The sequence below is a fragment of the Eleutherodactylus coqui genome, chromosome 13 (genome assembly GCF_035609145.1).
Source record: "Eleutherodactylus coqui strain aEleCoq1 chromosome 13, aEleCoq1.hap1, whole genome shotgun sequence".
In the NCBI taxonomy this organism is placed as follows: Eukaryota; Metazoa; Chordata; class Amphibia; order Anura; family Eleutherodactylidae; genus Eleutherodactylus; species Eleutherodactylus coqui.
The window spans coordinates 69,302,000-69,321,199 of record NC_089849.1 but is presented as its reverse complement, the minus strand read 5'-3'; the positions used below and the strand labels follow the sequence as shown (position 1 = coordinate 69,321,199).

Genomic DNA, 19,200 nt, shown 5'->3' with positions numbered 1-19,200 from the left:
TCTGTACTCAATAACCCATAATGAGAAAGTGAAAACAGAATGTTAGAAATCTTTGTAATTTTTTAAAATAAAAGACTCCCATTTCTCTTGATCATTTTTGAGATGTTTCTACCCTTTGGTTGGAGTCCACCTGTTGTAAATTCAGTTGATTGGACATGATTTTAAAAGACCCCTGTCTATATAAGGTCTCACAGGTCACGATGTATATTGGAGCCAAAACCAAGCCACGAGGAGGAAAGAACTGTCTATACAGCTCAAAGACAGGATTGTGTGCAGGCACAGATCTGGAGAAGGCTACAAAAAATTCTGCTGCACTAAAAAAGTTACCAAGAGCCCAGTGGGTTCCATAATTATTAAATGGAAGACATTTGGAACAACCTTCTAGGACTCTTTCTAGAGCTGGCCAATGCACCAAACTACTTAATCGGGGGAGAAGGCCCTTATGAGCTTAGAAGTCCAATGGGTGGTCCGATCAGTGATTGAAATATATCTTTGTATGCACGCTCCTACACAGCTGTCAATCATTGATAGGACCGCCCACTGGACCTCTAGGCGCAGAAGAGCAGGGGTTTAAATGAACATAATACAAGTTATACTGAATCTTTTCCCTAAAACTATATATCAATCTGCTCATCTCGTCCTCCTCTGTAACCTGCTGCCTGCAGTTTGAACAGCATGATCCAGCTGACACGTTCGGTTTAAACTAGTCACATAGTTATGTAAGTTAAAAATAAAACCCTCTGAGCAAGTATAGCTAGTTTTGCCTCACAGAGTGATAATTCACTATAAAATAAGCCATCAGTATCAGAAAATCCCTTCAAACGTAAAGAGTCATTATTTAAATGGATTTAATAATTTAGTCTAGTGGATGATTTTTAGAGTTTACCTGGTAGCATTTATATATATCTGGACACAATGTTTGCAGGACATCCAAAGAAAACATGTCTAAAAGACAAAGAATTGCACATTTTAGAGTAAGTATACCTATACAGTATAATATATTATTATTACACAAATTCTAAAATAAAACATATAATATCACCATAAATATGGTAATTAATATAGATATAATTTACACATTTTTTTCTGCAGTGGAATGACCCTAAAATGATTTGTCTATATTAAAGCTTCCAATGAGTAAAAGTTGGTTTATTTGGCAGTGCCATCAACATTTTTAAGTGAACTTCCAGTTTGACTGTTGATTATTATATTTGGAAACTGCATTATAAAAAACTCCATAGCACAATTTTAACCTTTCCAATCTACTGTCTTACGTCTTCCTACATTCTGATTGAAGCTTGTACAGCTCCAATATCAGAAGACGCCTGGCAGGGTATTCTTACCTTCTATTGCCAGCCACTTCGCTGTCGGAACCTCTCTGGCGCACACAGTGGCTTTAGCCAGCAGATGGCACTGTTGTATAACAGCAAAAAGAGAAAGTCTTTTAGGAAACCCTGAATCCAAAATTGGATTGGAAAGGGTTAATATCTCTCTGTTAACCGGAGTAATCAATTCCAATGATTCCAATTCCAAAATTGCGGCAGAGAAGTAAAATTTCATACTGAGTGTGGCTTATATCATACTATTTTATGTATATCAGATGGTACTTTCAAGAGCCCAGGCTCCGACATGATAGTAGGGCCCTGGGCCCATGAGGTCCAAGAGTGGAAAACTCTATCTGAAGCAGAAACAGAAGCGATATAGTTGATCTCACCTGTACAATGACAAAAATGGCCTGAATGACAGGCTGGATAATTCTTACAGGTGTTACGCACTCCGTGGGATGAGCTGCATATACAATTTTAAAAGATTCCATAATAAGTGTGCCAATTCCAAAGAGAATTATTCCCCCTGTAAAGATAATAGAGCATATAAAAATCCATAAAATAAAATGTACGTTTTTTGCAGGTCCAGATATGCAATACACATATACAGAAGGCTAATACTTGTAACTTGTATACTTTTCTGTTAAAGTTAACAATTTTTCAACAGTTTTAAATTTCAAGATGGCCATCCAATAATAGCAATAGCACATCTGAGCCATATATAAAGGGAACATTGCTGGCTTTTCTTAAAAAAGATTATGACAAGATCATGAGTCTGTGGACCCCTCCTACTTTCAGCCACACATTTCTTACCCCATTACTAAACTTTCCCCCACAAAATGGGGCTTCAGAAAATGCTCAACTCATCTGAGCTCAATACTCGCTTCAACCTTTTTTACCACTTTTAACTACCCTTTATACCCCCAATTATACAAAAATCTACCACCTTTTAATCCCCTGAGTGTATATCCCCCTTCACCTCAGTAATTTCCCTCTAAACTTTTCCACTATCTTCATCCCAAGCATTTCATTTTCCTCTTCCGCTTCCCCTGCTGAGTGCCCTCCTTCTCTTATAGAGATAGATACAAGAATATTGGGATGGGGAAAAAAACTGCATTAATGGTGTTACAATGAAATTGGGAAGCCAGGATGTTCACCCCTTACAAAAGCATGCAAAGCACTCTAATGCTGCAAATATCCTTTAAAGTCTTATTTAGGTGGTACTTAGTCCCTTCCACAATAGTTTATGTAGTGTCAGGCTACCATCTTAACTTTTTTAGGGTGTGCCAATCTCCAAGAGATATGCTTTTTAATAGCGACCTGACGTCAAGCAAAGAGCCTCAGGATTCAGGTCAATTCCCTCATCCATTGGGGGATATAATTGGGGAAGGACCCATGGACTGCAGGTATACTTTCAGACTTCTAGAAAATATTATCTTTCTTTTTTTCTCCCTAACAAGCCAACAATTGTTTATCCATGGAAAAAACACTAGAATTCTTTGATGTCAAGAGGGGGTTTAAAGGGGGATTCTGAGATATTGATGACCTTTCCTATTATCAGATTAGTGAGAGTCTGCTGCTCGTGACGTCAGTGATCAGCTGTTTGAAAAGGCTGTGGCGCTTGCATAAGTGCTCTGACCACTGCAGTGTATACCCGGCACATCGCTGTGCTTGGTTCTAACAGATTAACCCTCTCCAATCCACTGTCTGCCCTCTGAAGACATTATGATTTAAGGCTGTACAGCTCCGATGTTGGAAGACGTCCGTCAGGGTTCTCTTACTGTATATTGCCAGCCTCTATACTGTCGGAACCTATCCAATGTGTCACCTCATGCAGTACTGGCTTTAGCCAGCAGATAGTGCCGTTGTATAACAGCAGAAAAAGAGTAAGCCCCCTAGGAAAACCAGAATACAAAAGTGGATTGGAAAGGGGTTAATCCCAATAATTTGAATGGGATTGAGCTGTTCCCAGACCAGGTACTGATGAACGTGACATCAGATGCATGAGAAGAGGCCACAGCACTCCTGCAAATACCACAGCCTTTTAAAACAGCTGATCAGTGGAGGTCATGAGCGTCAGACTCCTACCGATATGAGATTGATGACCTATCTTGAGGCCTTTTAGAAAACTGACAGAGTGCATACTCATAGAGAGTAGCAGGCCTGCTATTAAGGTAGCAAGATACCACTACTTATCGGGGACATTCATGAGGCAAGTACGGATCGAACAACTGGTAACAGGTGGGACTATGACTCCCTGGGAACTTTTCTACAACGTTATTAGAGTTACCACATATTACTGCAGAAGTCTGCGGAGTGCAGTTGTTATTCATGAATGTTTTAGGTTTAGCTGCTGCTGGTCTAATTTTATGTATTAAAGTGTAAATTGCTTTTTCATAGCTGTGCGAACCTACAACAGCACTTGTTCCTTTAAATAAAAGTTTCTATTCCTGAAACTCCATTGTCCGCCTTGTCTTCTGTAACCTGCGTGTCAGTATAGCAAAGGTGACTGTACAACAGAGACTGTACCAGATGCAAAATGGAGCAGCAAATCAAGAGAAAACCTTGTACTAGATACTAGATCAGCCATAAAAGTGAGTCTGAGGCTGGGTTCCCACAGGGTGCATTCTTGGTGGAAATCTCGCGGTTTGGCCGCAGCGAAAAACCACGAGATTTCCGCCAGGAAAGCGCTGCTTCAAAACCCACGGCAATCAGCCACGGGTTTTGAAGCGGCTTGGCCGCACGCTTTTCCGTTGCTGTCGACGGTCCAATAGAGGAGAGCGCAGCCGCAGCAGAAAAGAAAAATGGACATGCTGCGGCTGGTGAATTCGCGCCGCAACGCCAGCCTCTGCCAGCTTTGCCACGACGGATTTGCCGTACCATGTGAACGAGATTTCTGAGAAATCTTGTCCACATAGCTGGCTAACCCCGGGATTAGTAGTCACAGTCGGATTTGCCGCAGCGAAATTCCGGATGGAATTTCCGCGGCAAATCCGCCCTGTGCGAACCCAGCCTAAGGTTTACTCTTTGATTGCGTCAGAAAGTTCTATCACAGCAAGAGACAGAACTGGAAAGAACTCAACCACTCACCTGCATTAGTAAAATTGACACCACTTTGGTGTCCATTTTAAAGGGTTCTGTTCTTTTTCTTTATATTTGGAGTATAACATAGCTCAACTGGGCACATGTCGGGTGAATGTGCAGGCCACACCATTCCTAGGGGCTCTCCAGAATTTCCTCATAACAATTCTAGACAATTTGAACTATATTGCGTGTGCATTATTCCATGAATGGCTGCAAATAGTTGCCAAACACTGAAATGTAGCAGGCACTGGTCAATGTTTAGGTAGACCAGAGAACCCACGCCATGAAAACACCTCAAACCAGTATGAGCACCACCAGCCTGCACAGGGCCTTGTTAACAACTGGGGTCCATAGGTCTGTGCCATGCATGAACCATACCATCAGCCTGAAACAATTGGTACAGTGACTCATTGGACCACGCCACATGTTGCCAGTCTTTTAGGATGCAATTAGCAACCTCACAAGCCGTGGTAGGCTTTGTGTTTGGTGTTAATAGAGCACTCTCATGGAACATATCAGAACAAAACAATGACCTGTGGATATGCATGTGGGGCCTCCTGCATTGAATGTGGATATGATTTCTTCCAGAGTCACTTGTCTGTTCACACGGGTAATTCTAGCCGGACGCCAGGAGTGGCGATCATTAGGCACCTGTGGGCAGGCCAATGAACTGTCCACTGTGGGTGGTAATGCCTTCTATGACGTATTGCCACTACACACATGACACTTTGAATCAAGGAATGTTAAATGCATGCACAACATTGGAAATGGAATATTTCATCCATCTGGCACCCACTATCATGCCTCGTTCAATCTCCAACAATTCACGTCACAAGATGACACCTCACAACTTATACAGGTCTGGGCATTCCCAAGCTGTTACCTGACGCAACTTAACAATCAATTTGCACATGGCTATCCCATGACTTTTGGCATGTCAATATATATACACACACACACACACACACACACAAGTGGCTACTATGAACACACCCCATTAAAATGCAATGTTTTTGTCATTTTAAAAAATCTGAAAAGGATTAATTATTTCAGACTTTTTCCCACCTTCAATCTGGCAGGACTAAATAGATATCAGTATTGCCAAAGCGATTAGAAAATAGAGATAGGGGTGACAGATTAGGGCTGGGGTACAGAGGGTAAGGGAACTTCCTGGGTCAAGGTAGAGAGGTCCATGGTATATCATGTAGGGGGTAGTATAGGAGTCCATGGCATATTACACTCCCTTCAGTCTATGGCAGGCACTGACATATTGTGCTGCTATGGCCGCTGTTTCTTTTTCTTCCCACAACCGAATGTTCATTTTTTATTCTTCTTCGATGGAGCTGATGTCCAGCCAGAGATTAGAGAATCTCCTAAAGTGAGAATCCCCCGCCGCTAACTATTTGGACATCGCGCCAGGACGTGGGCCTCATCCTCCACGGCCTTCTGGTGGCACTGTTGGCACAGTCTGCTCTCTCTGGGCTTGTAGTTCTGCCTGTGCCACCCTGATTTGACGGCCAGGCTGTGGGCACTCAGTCTGTAGCAGCTCATGAACTGGTGCTCTCTAGGATCTGGAATGATTTCCAGTTATGGGGCCAGTTTGTAGTCCTTCTGTAGCCCCTGGTATATTGCCAGTTTGTAGGATGCTCTTATGTCATTCTTCTAGTCACTGATATACCACTCTTGGCTCTCATTTATCATTTTCTTGAATTCAGCTTTTGTGAGGCAGTGCTGGGTAGGGATTTGGTTGAGCTGGCTTTGGCTGGGGGCTCTTTGGTGCAGCATGGCTTTGTGATGGTAGGAGCTTGGACTACTACTTTGTAGGTGGGCCTGAAATGATAGCGCCCTCTTTTGGATTGTTAGATGTGGTGAGAATATGCCCAGCTCAGCTCTACAGGCCCTGTTTGAAGTCCTCCAATGGATTTGGAGAAAATGCTTGCAGAATTCCAAGTGGAATGTTTCTGTCGGGGTTGGCATCCCACTTTGACCGGTCTGAGTATGTGTGTGGGCCCCAGACTTTACTGCCATGATAAAGTTATCGTCTATCCTGTGGATGGGGACAACGTTAGATTTTTGCACAACGCTTTTAAATTCTAGTGATGTATTTGGTGTAAACACAGAGATTTGCCAGGTGTACATATCAAATGGGACATGATCTTGGACTAACACACGACTGTAGGATCAGATTAAACTTGGGAATGGGGCAGGGAAAGTTTTTGGAAGAGTGCACTGGCATAAAAAAGTTGCACATTTTGGCACAACCCTCAGCCCTTCAGATTTAAATATGATTTACACCAGAACCTGGTGTAAATTATACCGGAAATCTATACCAGCTCCAGGCCGGTGTAAATTTCTTTTTATGTGCATGGACGGTCCTAGATGTGTCTGATTTACGAAGAGGCGTTCAGCTCTTCATACAGTATATTAGGCGCATGTTGCAACTGCAGGAATCATATTAACTAGAGATGAGCGAACACCAAAATGTTCGGGTGTTCGTTATTCGTAACGAACTTCCCGTGATGCTCGAGGGTTCGTTTCGAACAACGAACCCCATTGAAGTCAATGGGCGACCGGAACATTTTTGTATTTCGCCGATGCTCGCTAAGGTTTTCATGTGTGAAAATCTGGGCAATTCAGGAAAGTGATGGGAATGACACAGTGACGGATAGGGCAGGCGAGGGGCTACATGGTGGGCTGCATCTCAAGTTCACAGGTCCCACTATTAAGCCACAATAGCGGCAAGAGTGCCCCCCCCCCCCCCCCCCCCACTGTCAGCATAAAGATCGTCCTCCTCTGGCACAGCTGTAACAGCTGTAGCAGAGAAGAACGATGTTTGCCCATTGAATTCAATGGAACCGGCAATACAGCCGACTCCACTGAATGCAATGGGCTGCCGGCGATCGCAGGATGAATGGTCGGAAAGGGGTTAAATATATAACCCCTTTCCTGCAATTCATCCAGAAATGTGTTACACTAAAAATATATACCGGCGTATAAGGCGACGGGGCGTATAAGACGACCCCCCAACTGTCACCTTATACGCCGGTAATACAGTGGAGCAAAGAATAAAAAGCATTACTTACGTTTTTAGATGATCTGCGGCGCTCCTGCAGGCTGTCACTCCCTCCTGGTCCACGGCAGACAAGCTTTCTCCACGAAAGACTTTAAATCCCTGCCTCCAGAAGCACATGTGCCTTCAGCCAATCACAGCCAATGACAATGATGTCATTGAATGGCTGTGATTGGCTGTGTTTCTGGAGGCGGGGATTTCAAGCCTTGAAATCCCCGCCTCCAGAAACACAGCCAATCACAGCCATTCAATGACATCATTGTCATTGGCTGTGATTGGCTGAAGGCACATGTGCTTCTGGAGGCAGGGATTTAAAGTCTTTCGTGGAGAAAGCTTGTCTGCCGTGGACCAGGAGGGAGTGACAGCCTGCAGGAGCGCCGCAGATCATCTAAAAACGTAAGTAATGCTTTTTATTCTTTGCTCCACTGTATTACCGGCGTATAAGGTGACAGTTGGGGGGTCGTCTTATACGCCCCGTCGCCTTATACGCCGGTATATATTTTTAGTGTAACACATTTCTGGATGAATTGCAGGAAAGGGGTTATATATTTAACCCCTTTCCGACCATTCATCCTGCGATCGCCGGCAGCCCATTGCATTCAGTGGAGTCGGCTGTATTGCCGGTTCCATTGAATTCAATGGGCAAACATCGTTCTTCTCTGCTACAGCTGTTACAGCTGTGCCAGAGAAGAAGGATTTGTCTTCTATATGTTCTCAATGGGGTCAGCGCTGCTGCCGCTGGCCCCATTGAGCGCATATAGAATGCATCCATAGCGAGCAGCGGGAGGGGCAGATTTCAATACTCGGGTGACACCTTATCTCCCCAGCCACTCACAGCAGGGGGGTGGTATAGGGCTTAAACGTTGCAGGGGGAAGTTGTAATGCCTTCCCTGTCTTTATATTGGCCAAAAAAAAGCGCTAACGTCTCAGGGAAGAAAGTTTAATTTACCAGAACACCGCATGGTGTTCGTTACGAATAACGAACATCCCGAACACCCTAATATTCGCACGAATAGCAAGCTCGGACGAACGCGTTCGCTCATCTCTAATATTAACCCTTTCCAATCCACTGACTGACGTCTGAAGACATTATAATTTAAGACTGTACAGCTCCGATGTTGGAAGATGTCTGTCGGGGTTCTCTTACTGTATATTGCCAGCCTCTCTGCTGTCAGAGTCTGTATGTGTCACCTCATGCAGTACTGGCTTTGGCCAGCAGATAGCGCTCTTATATAAAGGCAAAAAAAGAGTAAGCCCCCTAGGAAAACCAGGATGCAAATTGGATTGGAAAGGGTTAAGACCGACGTTTGAAAGTCTATGAGAGCAGTCCGTGTGGATGGGGGAGCAGTTTGTGTGTGAAAGAGGGAGCAATCTGTGAGATGAGGAGGCCCATGCAGGTGAGACCTGTAGAGCAGTCTGTGTGTGAGATTGAGGCATGGAGAGCAGTGTGTGAGAGAGATTGAGGCATAAAAGTCTATGTAAAACTAATTGTAACATGAGTAGATAAATATAATCTAGAGTAAACTTTAGTTCTATAGAGGCTGACTCATCTGACTTCAGGCTTGGACTGCCTCACATGGGAACTACCTCACTCCGTTTACCGCACATTGGCATGGTTTTCAAATTGACTGTAAGTAGCCATATAATTTTACAGGTAAAACTGCTTTTTACCTGCGAAACCATGGATCCATAAAAAACTGTGCCATTTTACAATAAAACGGCATGTCATCATAGTTTTCGGTCATAATGAGGCCATTTTGCCATAATTGTCATCAGTGGGGTCCTCACCTATCGAGTTAATGGGAGTCCACCATTTCCCGCTTACCGCATTCTTCATATACTTCAGTGGTGACAGGGCCACACACAAATGCAGCCACCTTTCCATTGACATGTATGGAGAATGCTGCGGCTAGAAATTTGTGAACTACAAAAACCATAAAATTTGCATGCAATTGTACAGCGGGCTCCAAGAATGAATTTCACTGGTGGGCCCTGGACACCCCAGTCAGACACTGTCTGACATGTCCTCTGCAATGCCAAACTAATAAGCTGGTTGGACAATGTCACTGAAACCATCAGAAATTACATATAATAGAAACCGAAACTTCCAAACTGAACTTTACAAGTATATAATCTATCAACCAAACTTTTGAACCAGGGAGAAATTATCTACAGTATAGCGGTTTGGGGACTTTAACCCTTTCCAATCCAATTTGTATTCTGGTTTTCCTAGGGGGGCTTACTCTTTTTCTGCCATTACACAACAGCGCTATCTGCTGGCTAAAGCCAGTACTGCATGGGGTAACATTGGATAGGCTCCGACAGCAGAGAGGCTGGCAATATACAGTAAGAGAACCCCGACGGTTGTCTTCCAATATCGGAGCTGTACAGCCTTAAATCATAATGTCTTCGGAGGTCAGACAGTGGATTAGAAAGGGTTAATTTGCTCCTCCTGTCCACCTTAATTTGCATCGTAGTATATTTGGATATAAATTGCTTTGTGAGGAATTTGGCCGTTAAAAGATAGATGAATAATTTTCTAAAAATGTTCATTTTTCCCATAATGCTTTGCACTGTGACAGCACATCTGAGGTTACATTTCATTCTAATTTAGACCATTCAAAAATTGTGTTCAATTAACAATGGGTGTGCAAAAGATATACTTGATAAGGGAGTGTGTAAGAGCAGAATGAACTAATACATCTGACAGTTTAACATGTTGTTCTTTGAAAGTGAATTTAATGTATTCCAGTTTCAGCTGGAATGGGAATAGCTGGTAATAGAGGGTGTGTATCTATGTCTTATTACATATAACTGTCTAACTATATTACAGTAGAACACCCTTACGGCACTTAATTGAATGCTCTTCCCAAACTACACAAGCATGGTTTCCCTCCCCTTTCCTCTCAGCCATAGCTGTAATTAATTTCTCGAATAAAAACCTCTGTGTTTTGGTGAACGATCTAGTGTAACAGCTTATTAACTGGATTCCAGTTTTTTTACTAGGTACGAAACATGTTTTTGTGCAGTGGAACAATTTAGTGGAAGCATACCTATTTTAGATTATTGCAGATATTACCTCTGCACTCGGCGGTGCCTCATGATTTGGCTATTGCTGATGATTTCTTTCCACATACAGTGATTATACTGTGCTCCTACTGGTCACTTTGTTCAGCTGTGCTTTTTGTTAGAGCATACTTTTTTGTAGCTAATAGAGATGAGCGAGTATACTCGCTAAGGCAAATTACTCGAGCGAGTAGTGCCTTATGCGAGTACCTGCCCGCTCCTCTCAAAAGATGCGGGTGCAGGCAAGGGGCGGGGAGCGGCAGGGGAGAGCGAAGAGGAACAGAGGGGAGATCGCTCCTCCCTGCTCACTCCCGCAACTCACCGCTGTCCCCCGCCGGCACCCGAATCTTTTGAGACGAGCGGGCAGGTACTCGCATAAGGCACTACTCGCTCATCTCTAGTAGCTAATCGTTTTTTTCTTTGGCACTTCCTTGGGGTCAGTTTTCTCCCTCATTTGCTAATATTTTTATGGCATGATGGAAGAGCAACTACTACTTTGAAGGTGTCAATCATTTTTGTTTTCTCTTGTCTGGCATGGTTGTTACATAGATGATCTATTTTTCATTTAGGATACAGATGTGGCCACCAGCAATTGGTGTCTTTTTGGACAACAATTTGTTAGGTTTGTGATTGACTTTTCACTTTGAACCCTCCAAAATTAGTTTTTTTGAATCTTGCTTCAAGGGGCGATTTAATAGGAAATCTATTGTCCATAACATCTATCATAAGGAATCATCAGGGAATGCCAATCTACAAGCTTTCGCCTTGCAACCTCTATATGTCCTGAAAAATATACCCATGGGTGAGATTATCTGGGCCAGAGAAAACTGTTCAAGCCTTAGGGGGTTATTCGGGAGGCTAAGAACACCACTAGTAGATTTCAGCAATGGGGATATTCTGTATGGTCCCTTAAAAAGCTAAACACATTGTATTTAATTAGAAGCGGGACAAGTTTGTGTACAGTAAGGCATCACGTACATTGAAAAATAATTCTACACAACCTGTTGTGTTTTCTACATCATACAGTCTTGAATTTAAATATATTTATGAAGTCATACACAAGTTCAATGGATATGTGTCCTAATTTAACATACAAAACATAAAACCAGTTAATGCTGTTCCACAAGGTGGTGACTGCAGGAAGAAACTTCTTAAGCACATAACGTTTTGAATGCATTCATCGATTACCTCAACCCAAAAGGGTTAAATGGTAAGCATGACCTAATTCTACACTATTGAATTGCGATACTATAATAACATCCATTTCATCATTTTTGGTTTATTCATTTGGATGCTGTGTGTACATATGTATAGGGTGTACAAAGGGACAGAGGTGCCCCGTCTGCCTTGCTGGCGGCTTCATTAGCCACTTGTAACCAGTGGCCAACATTGAAAGTTCTAGCCATGTCCCCACCGGCCAGGGACCTGGCTGGGAGGGGAACAGAGCATGGAGAAGCAGACAGCACTTGCCAGTTCCTGTCTGGGAACAGCGAAACCACGTGGAAGGAGAGGGAGTCTCCCTTCCCATAGGGGACATGGTCCTTGAAAAAGATGATGGCACTGTGAACCTTGAACCCTTTCCAATCCACTGTCTGACGTCTGAAGACATTATGATTTAAGGCTGTACAGCTCCAATGTTAGAAGATGTCCGTCGTGGTTCTGTTACTGTATATTGCCAGCCTCTCTGCTGTCGGAGCCTATCCAACGTGTCACCTCATGCAGTACTGGCTTTAGCCAGCATATAGCGCCGTTGTATAACGGCAGAAAAAGAGTAAGCGCCCTAGGAAAACCAGGATACCAATTGGATTGGAATTTGGATTTGGAACTGCAAGAATTGCATAAGACCGGTCCAACAAGACAATAGTGTGCACACTAGAAATGACAGACATCTACAGACTGTGGAAGCATCTCCCAAAGGGGACTATAGTGCTGCTGGGGCTGTCTTTAATTGAGAAGTGACAGGATGGGAGTCATATGATGTTTGTTAATAGGATGTATAAAACATCATGTGGCAGGGCATGTGTTAATGCGATGTATAAAACGTGATGTGGATTGTAGCGTTATATGCAGATGAGAGGCAGTAGTGCTGTAATGTGAGACAAAAATGTATGTGAGATGTTGATATGCGCCTACAGTACATTAGTCTGCAGTGACGTGGAGCTCCTAAAGTGTAGTGACATTCTCTGGTGCATTAGGCTGCAAGGTTGTCATGCCGCAGACCTTCGGTAATATGGAGTACTACGATGATGAGTGTGGAGTAATAAAAGAATGGTGGGTAGTAATGATGGTGTGCCTTGTTATCTCGAAGGAGGTAAAGGAGATGTAGGTGCTCTGCCATCTGGTGGAGTGCTCAGTGCCGTAGCAAGCAATAAACAATGCTGTACATGAATGTAGAGTTGTGCGATTTCTTATGGGCATACATTGATTTGATTATATCGTACATCCTATGGAAAGCGTGTCATGTGAAATCCATTGGCAATTTATCGCCGTGGATCTCGCTATGACATCTCGCCTGTAGACAGGTAGCCTTACTGCCACATCATACAGACTGATGAGTCCAAATTCAATGGGGTATTTAACATGCATAATTAATATGTTTGGGCAAGAAGGAACCCAATGGCCATTTGGGTACATCACAACCAGCAACAGTTCAGCAATAACATCTGGTTACGGAATGTGCGGCCAACAGCTAATTGCTCCAGTCCTTAATGGGAAAAACTTCAATGGAGAACAATATCCACAGCTCATTCAGCAACATGTTCATATCTTTGAGGGCTCTATCACACGAGCATAGGCGTTTTTACGTTTTCACATTCACGCCGTTCATTGGCATTAATGGACGTTTTTCCGTGATCACGGCCATTGTTTTCTCACCCATTCACATGACCATGAGCATTTTAAGCAAAAAAATATGTTGTACCCTGGAAAACGCTTGTTTTGCAAAAATCCTTGGGATACCTTCCACTGCCTATATAGAGGCATCTGTAAGCTTTTCGCAGTGTTGTACGCTGCTAAAATGCCTTCCTGCTCCCTTTCTTTGTCCAGATTCAATAGGAGTCTATGGGAGCTGCCACTATTTATCGGGCAAAAGATAGTTTCAGAACTATATTTTTGCCCACCGCATATTTCAGTCGCGTATGTTCCATTTTTTACGCTCAACGTTTTTACATGCCGTATATTCGCCCATGTAAACGGATGGAAACCAATGGCCCAGATGGTCGCGTATATCGGTCGGGCGTAAAAATGTCGGCGTTTATGCGCTTGTGTGAAAGAAGCCTGAGGCTGGGTCCACACACGAGGTGATTTGCAGGGGAATGTCTGCTGCAGATCAGCAGTGGAAAACCTGTCTCCAAATCCGCAGGTTTCATGGCGTATTCCTGTGCGGAATTCACCCCATCATTGAGAAGAGGTGAGACTGCGTTAAAATGGACCTGCTGTGGATTTGAATTCCACACCACATGTCAATTTCCACAGGGTTTTGCGCAGATTATTTCCACAACTTGTGGACGAGATTTTCAAAATCTCATCTACTTTGCTGTAAATGTTGCAGAATTTTCGTGCGGACGTTCCACACGGAAATTCCACGGCAGATCTGCCCCGTCTGGACCCCCTTATTGAAAAATAACCCTCGCACAATTTCATAGGACTTTTGCCCCTTTTACACTGAATGAGAATCAAAGGATTTTCCCACACATAGCTAATATTTTTTCAAACTCCTGCACTATGGTAGAGTTTGAATGTCCGGAAGGGGGGGGGGGGGGAGGGAAGTTTATGCGCAACTACACTCCATAGCGGCAAGCAAAGTTGCGCATGCAGCCGTTTGAAACCTTCCTTAAACTTAGCGATAATTATTCTTTCAGTTTAGCTCGTTTGAACGGTTTTCTAAACAAATCATTCTGTGTAAGGGCAGCATTACCTTCAGCACAAGGCTGACCCAGCGCACCAACTACAACCCATTCGCCACTAGCCAAATGATGCTGCTATGGGTCTCGTCATCACAGGACATGGCGCTGCGGCAGAGGGAGGGCACATCAAGAACTTGTTGACGTAAACTATTTCCTCTTCCTGCACTTAAAGCGACCCTTTGGGCATGGAGAAATAAAGTTGGTACACCAGCTTCTCTGACTGTCTGATGCACACTATGCATTAGTATGCAGCATTAGTCTAAGGGCTCCTTTACAGGGGACGACCCGTCGAACACAGATGCCCAACCGGTCATCATAGAGATAATTGTTCCTCTGCTATAACATAGGAACGAGCATCGCTTAGTAAATGGAGGCTGAGCGGACCGGGGATCATTCCAGCCCGTCTCCGTTCACAGTAAACAGGCAGTCATTCATAGATGTCTGTCTATGTTCACGGGCCGATATATTGTTTCTGCATGCAGAAACTAAACGATGAACGAAAAGCGAACAAATTCTCGTTCGTCGTTCAGTCGGGGCGTGCATCTGCACTGCGCAATAATTGTTCTGATACCTGCGATAGGGATCAGTTCAGGGTTTCTGTCTCTCTGTCTATTTCTGTCTATTTGCAGTTGATTTGAATCATGCAATTGCAAATAAAAACATACTTTACTCATAAATTAGTTTTTACTCTGCTCTCCACGCATATAGTCTCCCAGCAGTACACATCTGCAATGTGATGAAGCCTACCTCACTACTGGCCCTGTTACAGCATTACCTGGGACACCCTGTATTTATCCTCATGACGTATATGCATCATATTAATCTTCATTGGTCTTGAGAGTATTTCAAGCACCTGATTCACTCTGGTGTGAGCATGCTGAACCTGTGGACGTCTGAATCACATAAACTTGCTGAGCTCGAATGATGGATTTTATTGGGTATAGCCTGAAGTTTGCATTCAAGTTGGATTTCCAACTTGGCTTCATACTGTATGTGCCGCCTGGCATCTCAGTACATCATCTGATTGCTAAACTCGACTATGTGTTTGTACTATTATTGTGTGGGTACAAAAGGTGGCACTATTCTATTACTTTGTGGGGCATAAAGCCCCACAAAGCGGGTTACGTCTACTGTGTGGGGCACAAAAGATGTCATTTTTACTGTAAGGTGCACAATAACTGACTGGAGCACAACTTATGTGGTGGAGCGGGGGGTAGCAGTGGGAAACAGGGGGGAGCTCTCCCCCCCCCCCCCACTCCACTCTGCAACCCCCCCCCCCCCCGCTCACCCCCACCGCCCCCCGAATCTTTTCGCCCGAGTAGTCAGTTTCTCGAAAAAAGCGGGGCTCAATTGCGAAATCACCCTAAACGAGTACGCTCGCTCATCTCTAGTAGCAAGCAAACTCTGCAAATATAAGTTGTGGCTGGAAAAAGTCTTCATGACGGTCTAGACAGGATGGAAAAGATGGGAAAATTGAGTGACTCCAATCAGAGAAGGCATTGTATGGGAGTCACTGGATGTAACTACTGTAATTCTTTATATAGTGTGCAGAGTGCCTGTATAGAACTGATATCTAGCACTATATGGCTGCAGCATGGTGGTAATATAAGTCTTAGTATAGTGGCTTTTATTTAGTAACAGTATGATGATATTAGTCACTATGTAAGTGACAATGGCAGTGGTCATGGTGTCATGGTATTATCTGAGACTTGTATGGTGGTATTATTGGTAATAGTGGTGTTTGTATATTGTGTTTTGCACAGTAATAGTAAGGAGGTAATATTTAAAGGGATTGTACCACAATTGCAAGTTATCCCCTATCCACACATAATTTGAAATTGTGGTAAACCCCTTTAATAACTTTATATAGGTAATATTTGCTCCTGGTGCAGCAGTAATATTTGCTAATTCTATTTGCATATATATTTTTGGGGGGGAGGGGGAGAATGAAATATATGTTGCAGCTTTTGCCCCTAATCTTTTTAAATACTAACAATGTCCTTGGAAGCAGTAAAGGTCATTGGTGCAGCTGTTCGTACATGCCTACTGAAATGACTAAATGTTACTGGGTTATTTGTACACGATTTCAACATTTGGGGCCTCCCTTTTAATTTTGCCCAAGGCAACACATTGTCTAAAATCGTCCCTGTCTGTAGATTCTAAGAAGTCCTGTAAATCATTCTCTTAGGTAACCATGCCCTGCAACTTGCCTCTGATGACATCAATGAACTACTGTTGTACTAGACCACTGTGTTCTTATATTTATGATATGGTTGCATATTAAAGTGTGTGTAGGGGGGGGGGGGGGGGGGTATTATTCAAAATTAAAAAAGGGGTCTGCAGTTCCCAAAAACAGCAGCCCTCTTGTCCTTGAGCAGTTTCACATATGGCAGTCCATCTACAATATGAAACCATACTTGACACAAGTTGCAACATTTCTAATACAATTCTGTAACTCTTCACTGCGCAGTACATAAGGGGTTGTACAAGCACCAATTTTCATATATAATTCTATAGAACAATAGCTCTATTTATGAACATATTTCTTTTCTGTTATTTTATTCTCAAAAATGCAAAAAATACACAAATAAAAAGGACAAAAAAACAAGCAGATAATAACATGTAATACAATGTAAATGGTTGCACTAAATTACTGACCTCTCATCCATATCGGTCCTGCCTGGCAGTCCTTATAGAGAATAGCATTTTTGTACTTCCAAGTGAAGTACATTTGAAAAAACATCCACAGAATGCAGATTACCATCACAACGGACAAAAAGATGAGAAAGTCAAATTCGTAGATATCAGCATCCTCCGTGAACACACAAGTTGCCAACGCACCACCAAACAGTAAGACATTGGAGCCCAGAAGACCAGACAAGAGCCTTCCACCTTTTTTCCATCTATCTATACTCAATTCCCTGTTAGGTTGGTTGTCTTGTATTCGATCACTCAAAGTGCGCAGATCTAGTATCATTGCCATGGTCAGCAGTAAATTTGCAGGTATATGTCGACTATTTCCAGTATCTATTGTAGGGTGCGAATGGTAGAATATCCCAATGACTGTTTTGTAGTGTTATGCCCTCTTATGATTCCGCATGTCCTTGACTAGGTCGCCACTTTGCAGTAAATGTCTCCATTCACTTGTTCCATTCACTGAAATAAGCATGCACTGTTTAATTAAGCAGCACAGTGTGTGGATGTTAGTATTAGTTCTGGGAAGAAGCATTTGGGAGGAGTCACCTGTGACATAAGGTAGTGAGAGGAGAAACTAAAGGAACAAAGGAGGAGAAAGAATGTTCATAGAGCTGACAGGGCACGGTGCTGAAGAAGGTGTGGGATAGACATGTTGCAACGTCTTTAGATTGTAGATGTGCTCTGCTGAGTTCGCTCTGAATATTCCAACTATTAGTATTTTGGAATACAGGAAAATTGTATTCTTTGTATGGATTTTGGTGCTTTTGTGTAATAGCAGTAAAAGGGGTATTCTAGGACTTTTACTATTGATGACCTATCCTCAGAACAAGTTGTTGGTAGTTTAGTGGTGGAGGTCCTCTGCTGCAGCTGATCATTGAGGCAGTTCGGACATCATCGTCGGTGGTCAAGGCAGGAAGTGTAATAGACTGATTCACTCATTGAAATCAATGGGAGCAATGCCTTGTATTACACTTCTGGCTCTGACCGCAATGAGGAGCCGCAAATATAACAGAAGTTATTGATCTCCATACAAAGGAAAAATCCACGGCAGCACCACGATGTAAAAATCAATAACATTGCTTTATTCCTCCATCAGAAGCATGGTTGCAACGTTTTGACCTCTGTTGTTATTAGGTCTTTGTCAGGCATTGATCTCAGTGGGATTGAAACCATCAACGGTATTACACTTCCGGCCCTGACCACCGGGGACTACTGGGCCGGGTGATCAGCTGATCTACAGGATCCTGAGCAGCTGACCCCTGCCAATCAACTATGGATGACCGATCCTGAGGATAGATCATCAATAATCAAAGCCCTGAAATACCCTGTTAACACTTAACAAAATATATTAGATTCTCACCAGATGTTTTACAAAACTTGATTCAGTGAAAAGTCCAAGACTTCATCTAAAATTGGTTGTCTGGTTTAAAATAAAACATTTCATATACCTAATTCGGGCATTGCAAATTATGATCAAGGGGAACACCCTGTGATTATCATATTTGCCAGAGGCCTTTCTTACCCAGGACATTGTTGAAAGCAGAAGCCCTAATTAATTCAATATAAAAATACCTCTGGTATTACTTTAATTAAGTAGCACTTGCAACTGGAACTTTGACCCAAGACTATGGTTACAACAGTCCATATATCACAATTAAGGCTTTTATTATGGTTACAACAGTGGTAACAATTTCATATCTGTGAATGCTTCACTGATGAGAAATTCTCAGAGGATTCGGATGGTTTATTTGGTCTGTTACAAGAGAAGGAAAAACAAACAAGAGATTCTTCATGACAAACAACATATGTACAAAGGACTACGGCCAGCTATCCAGTGTGGACTTTGGATAATAGAATAGTCTTTTAGAAGAATCAATTTGATAAGGGATACAATAATATAAAAGTATGCTATATCTTGGCCATTATAAGGCTTGGAGCAAAGACTAGTAGTCTAATCTACAAATACACCCAGATTTTTCTGTGCGGGCTCATTCACACAAGCACAGTTTTAGTGCACTATAAGTGTGCAAAGAAAGCACGCCTACACTGAACT

General features: G+C 42.9%; 1 protein-coding gene across 1 annotated transcript in view; it reads right to left on the bottom strand.

Annotated features, from left to right (window-relative positions):
* Positions 1–17,630, bottom strand: part of LOC136587924 (proton channel OTOP2-like) — a 34,933-nt gene extending 17,303 nt beyond the window's left edge. The window contains exons 1-3 of the mRNA XM_066586759.1: positions 17,109–17,630; positions 1,715–1,851; positions 887–945 (exon numbers count right to left, since the gene is read on the bottom strand). Coding sequence (XP_066442856.1) covers positions 887–945; positions 1,715–1,851; positions 17,109–17,433 — 521 coding nt within the window. The 5' untranslated portion in view covers positions 17,434–17,630. The remainder of the gene's footprint in view (positions 1–886; positions 946–1,714; positions 1,852–17,108) is intronic.
* Between the last annotated feature and the right edge of the window lie 1,570 nt (positions 17,631–19,200).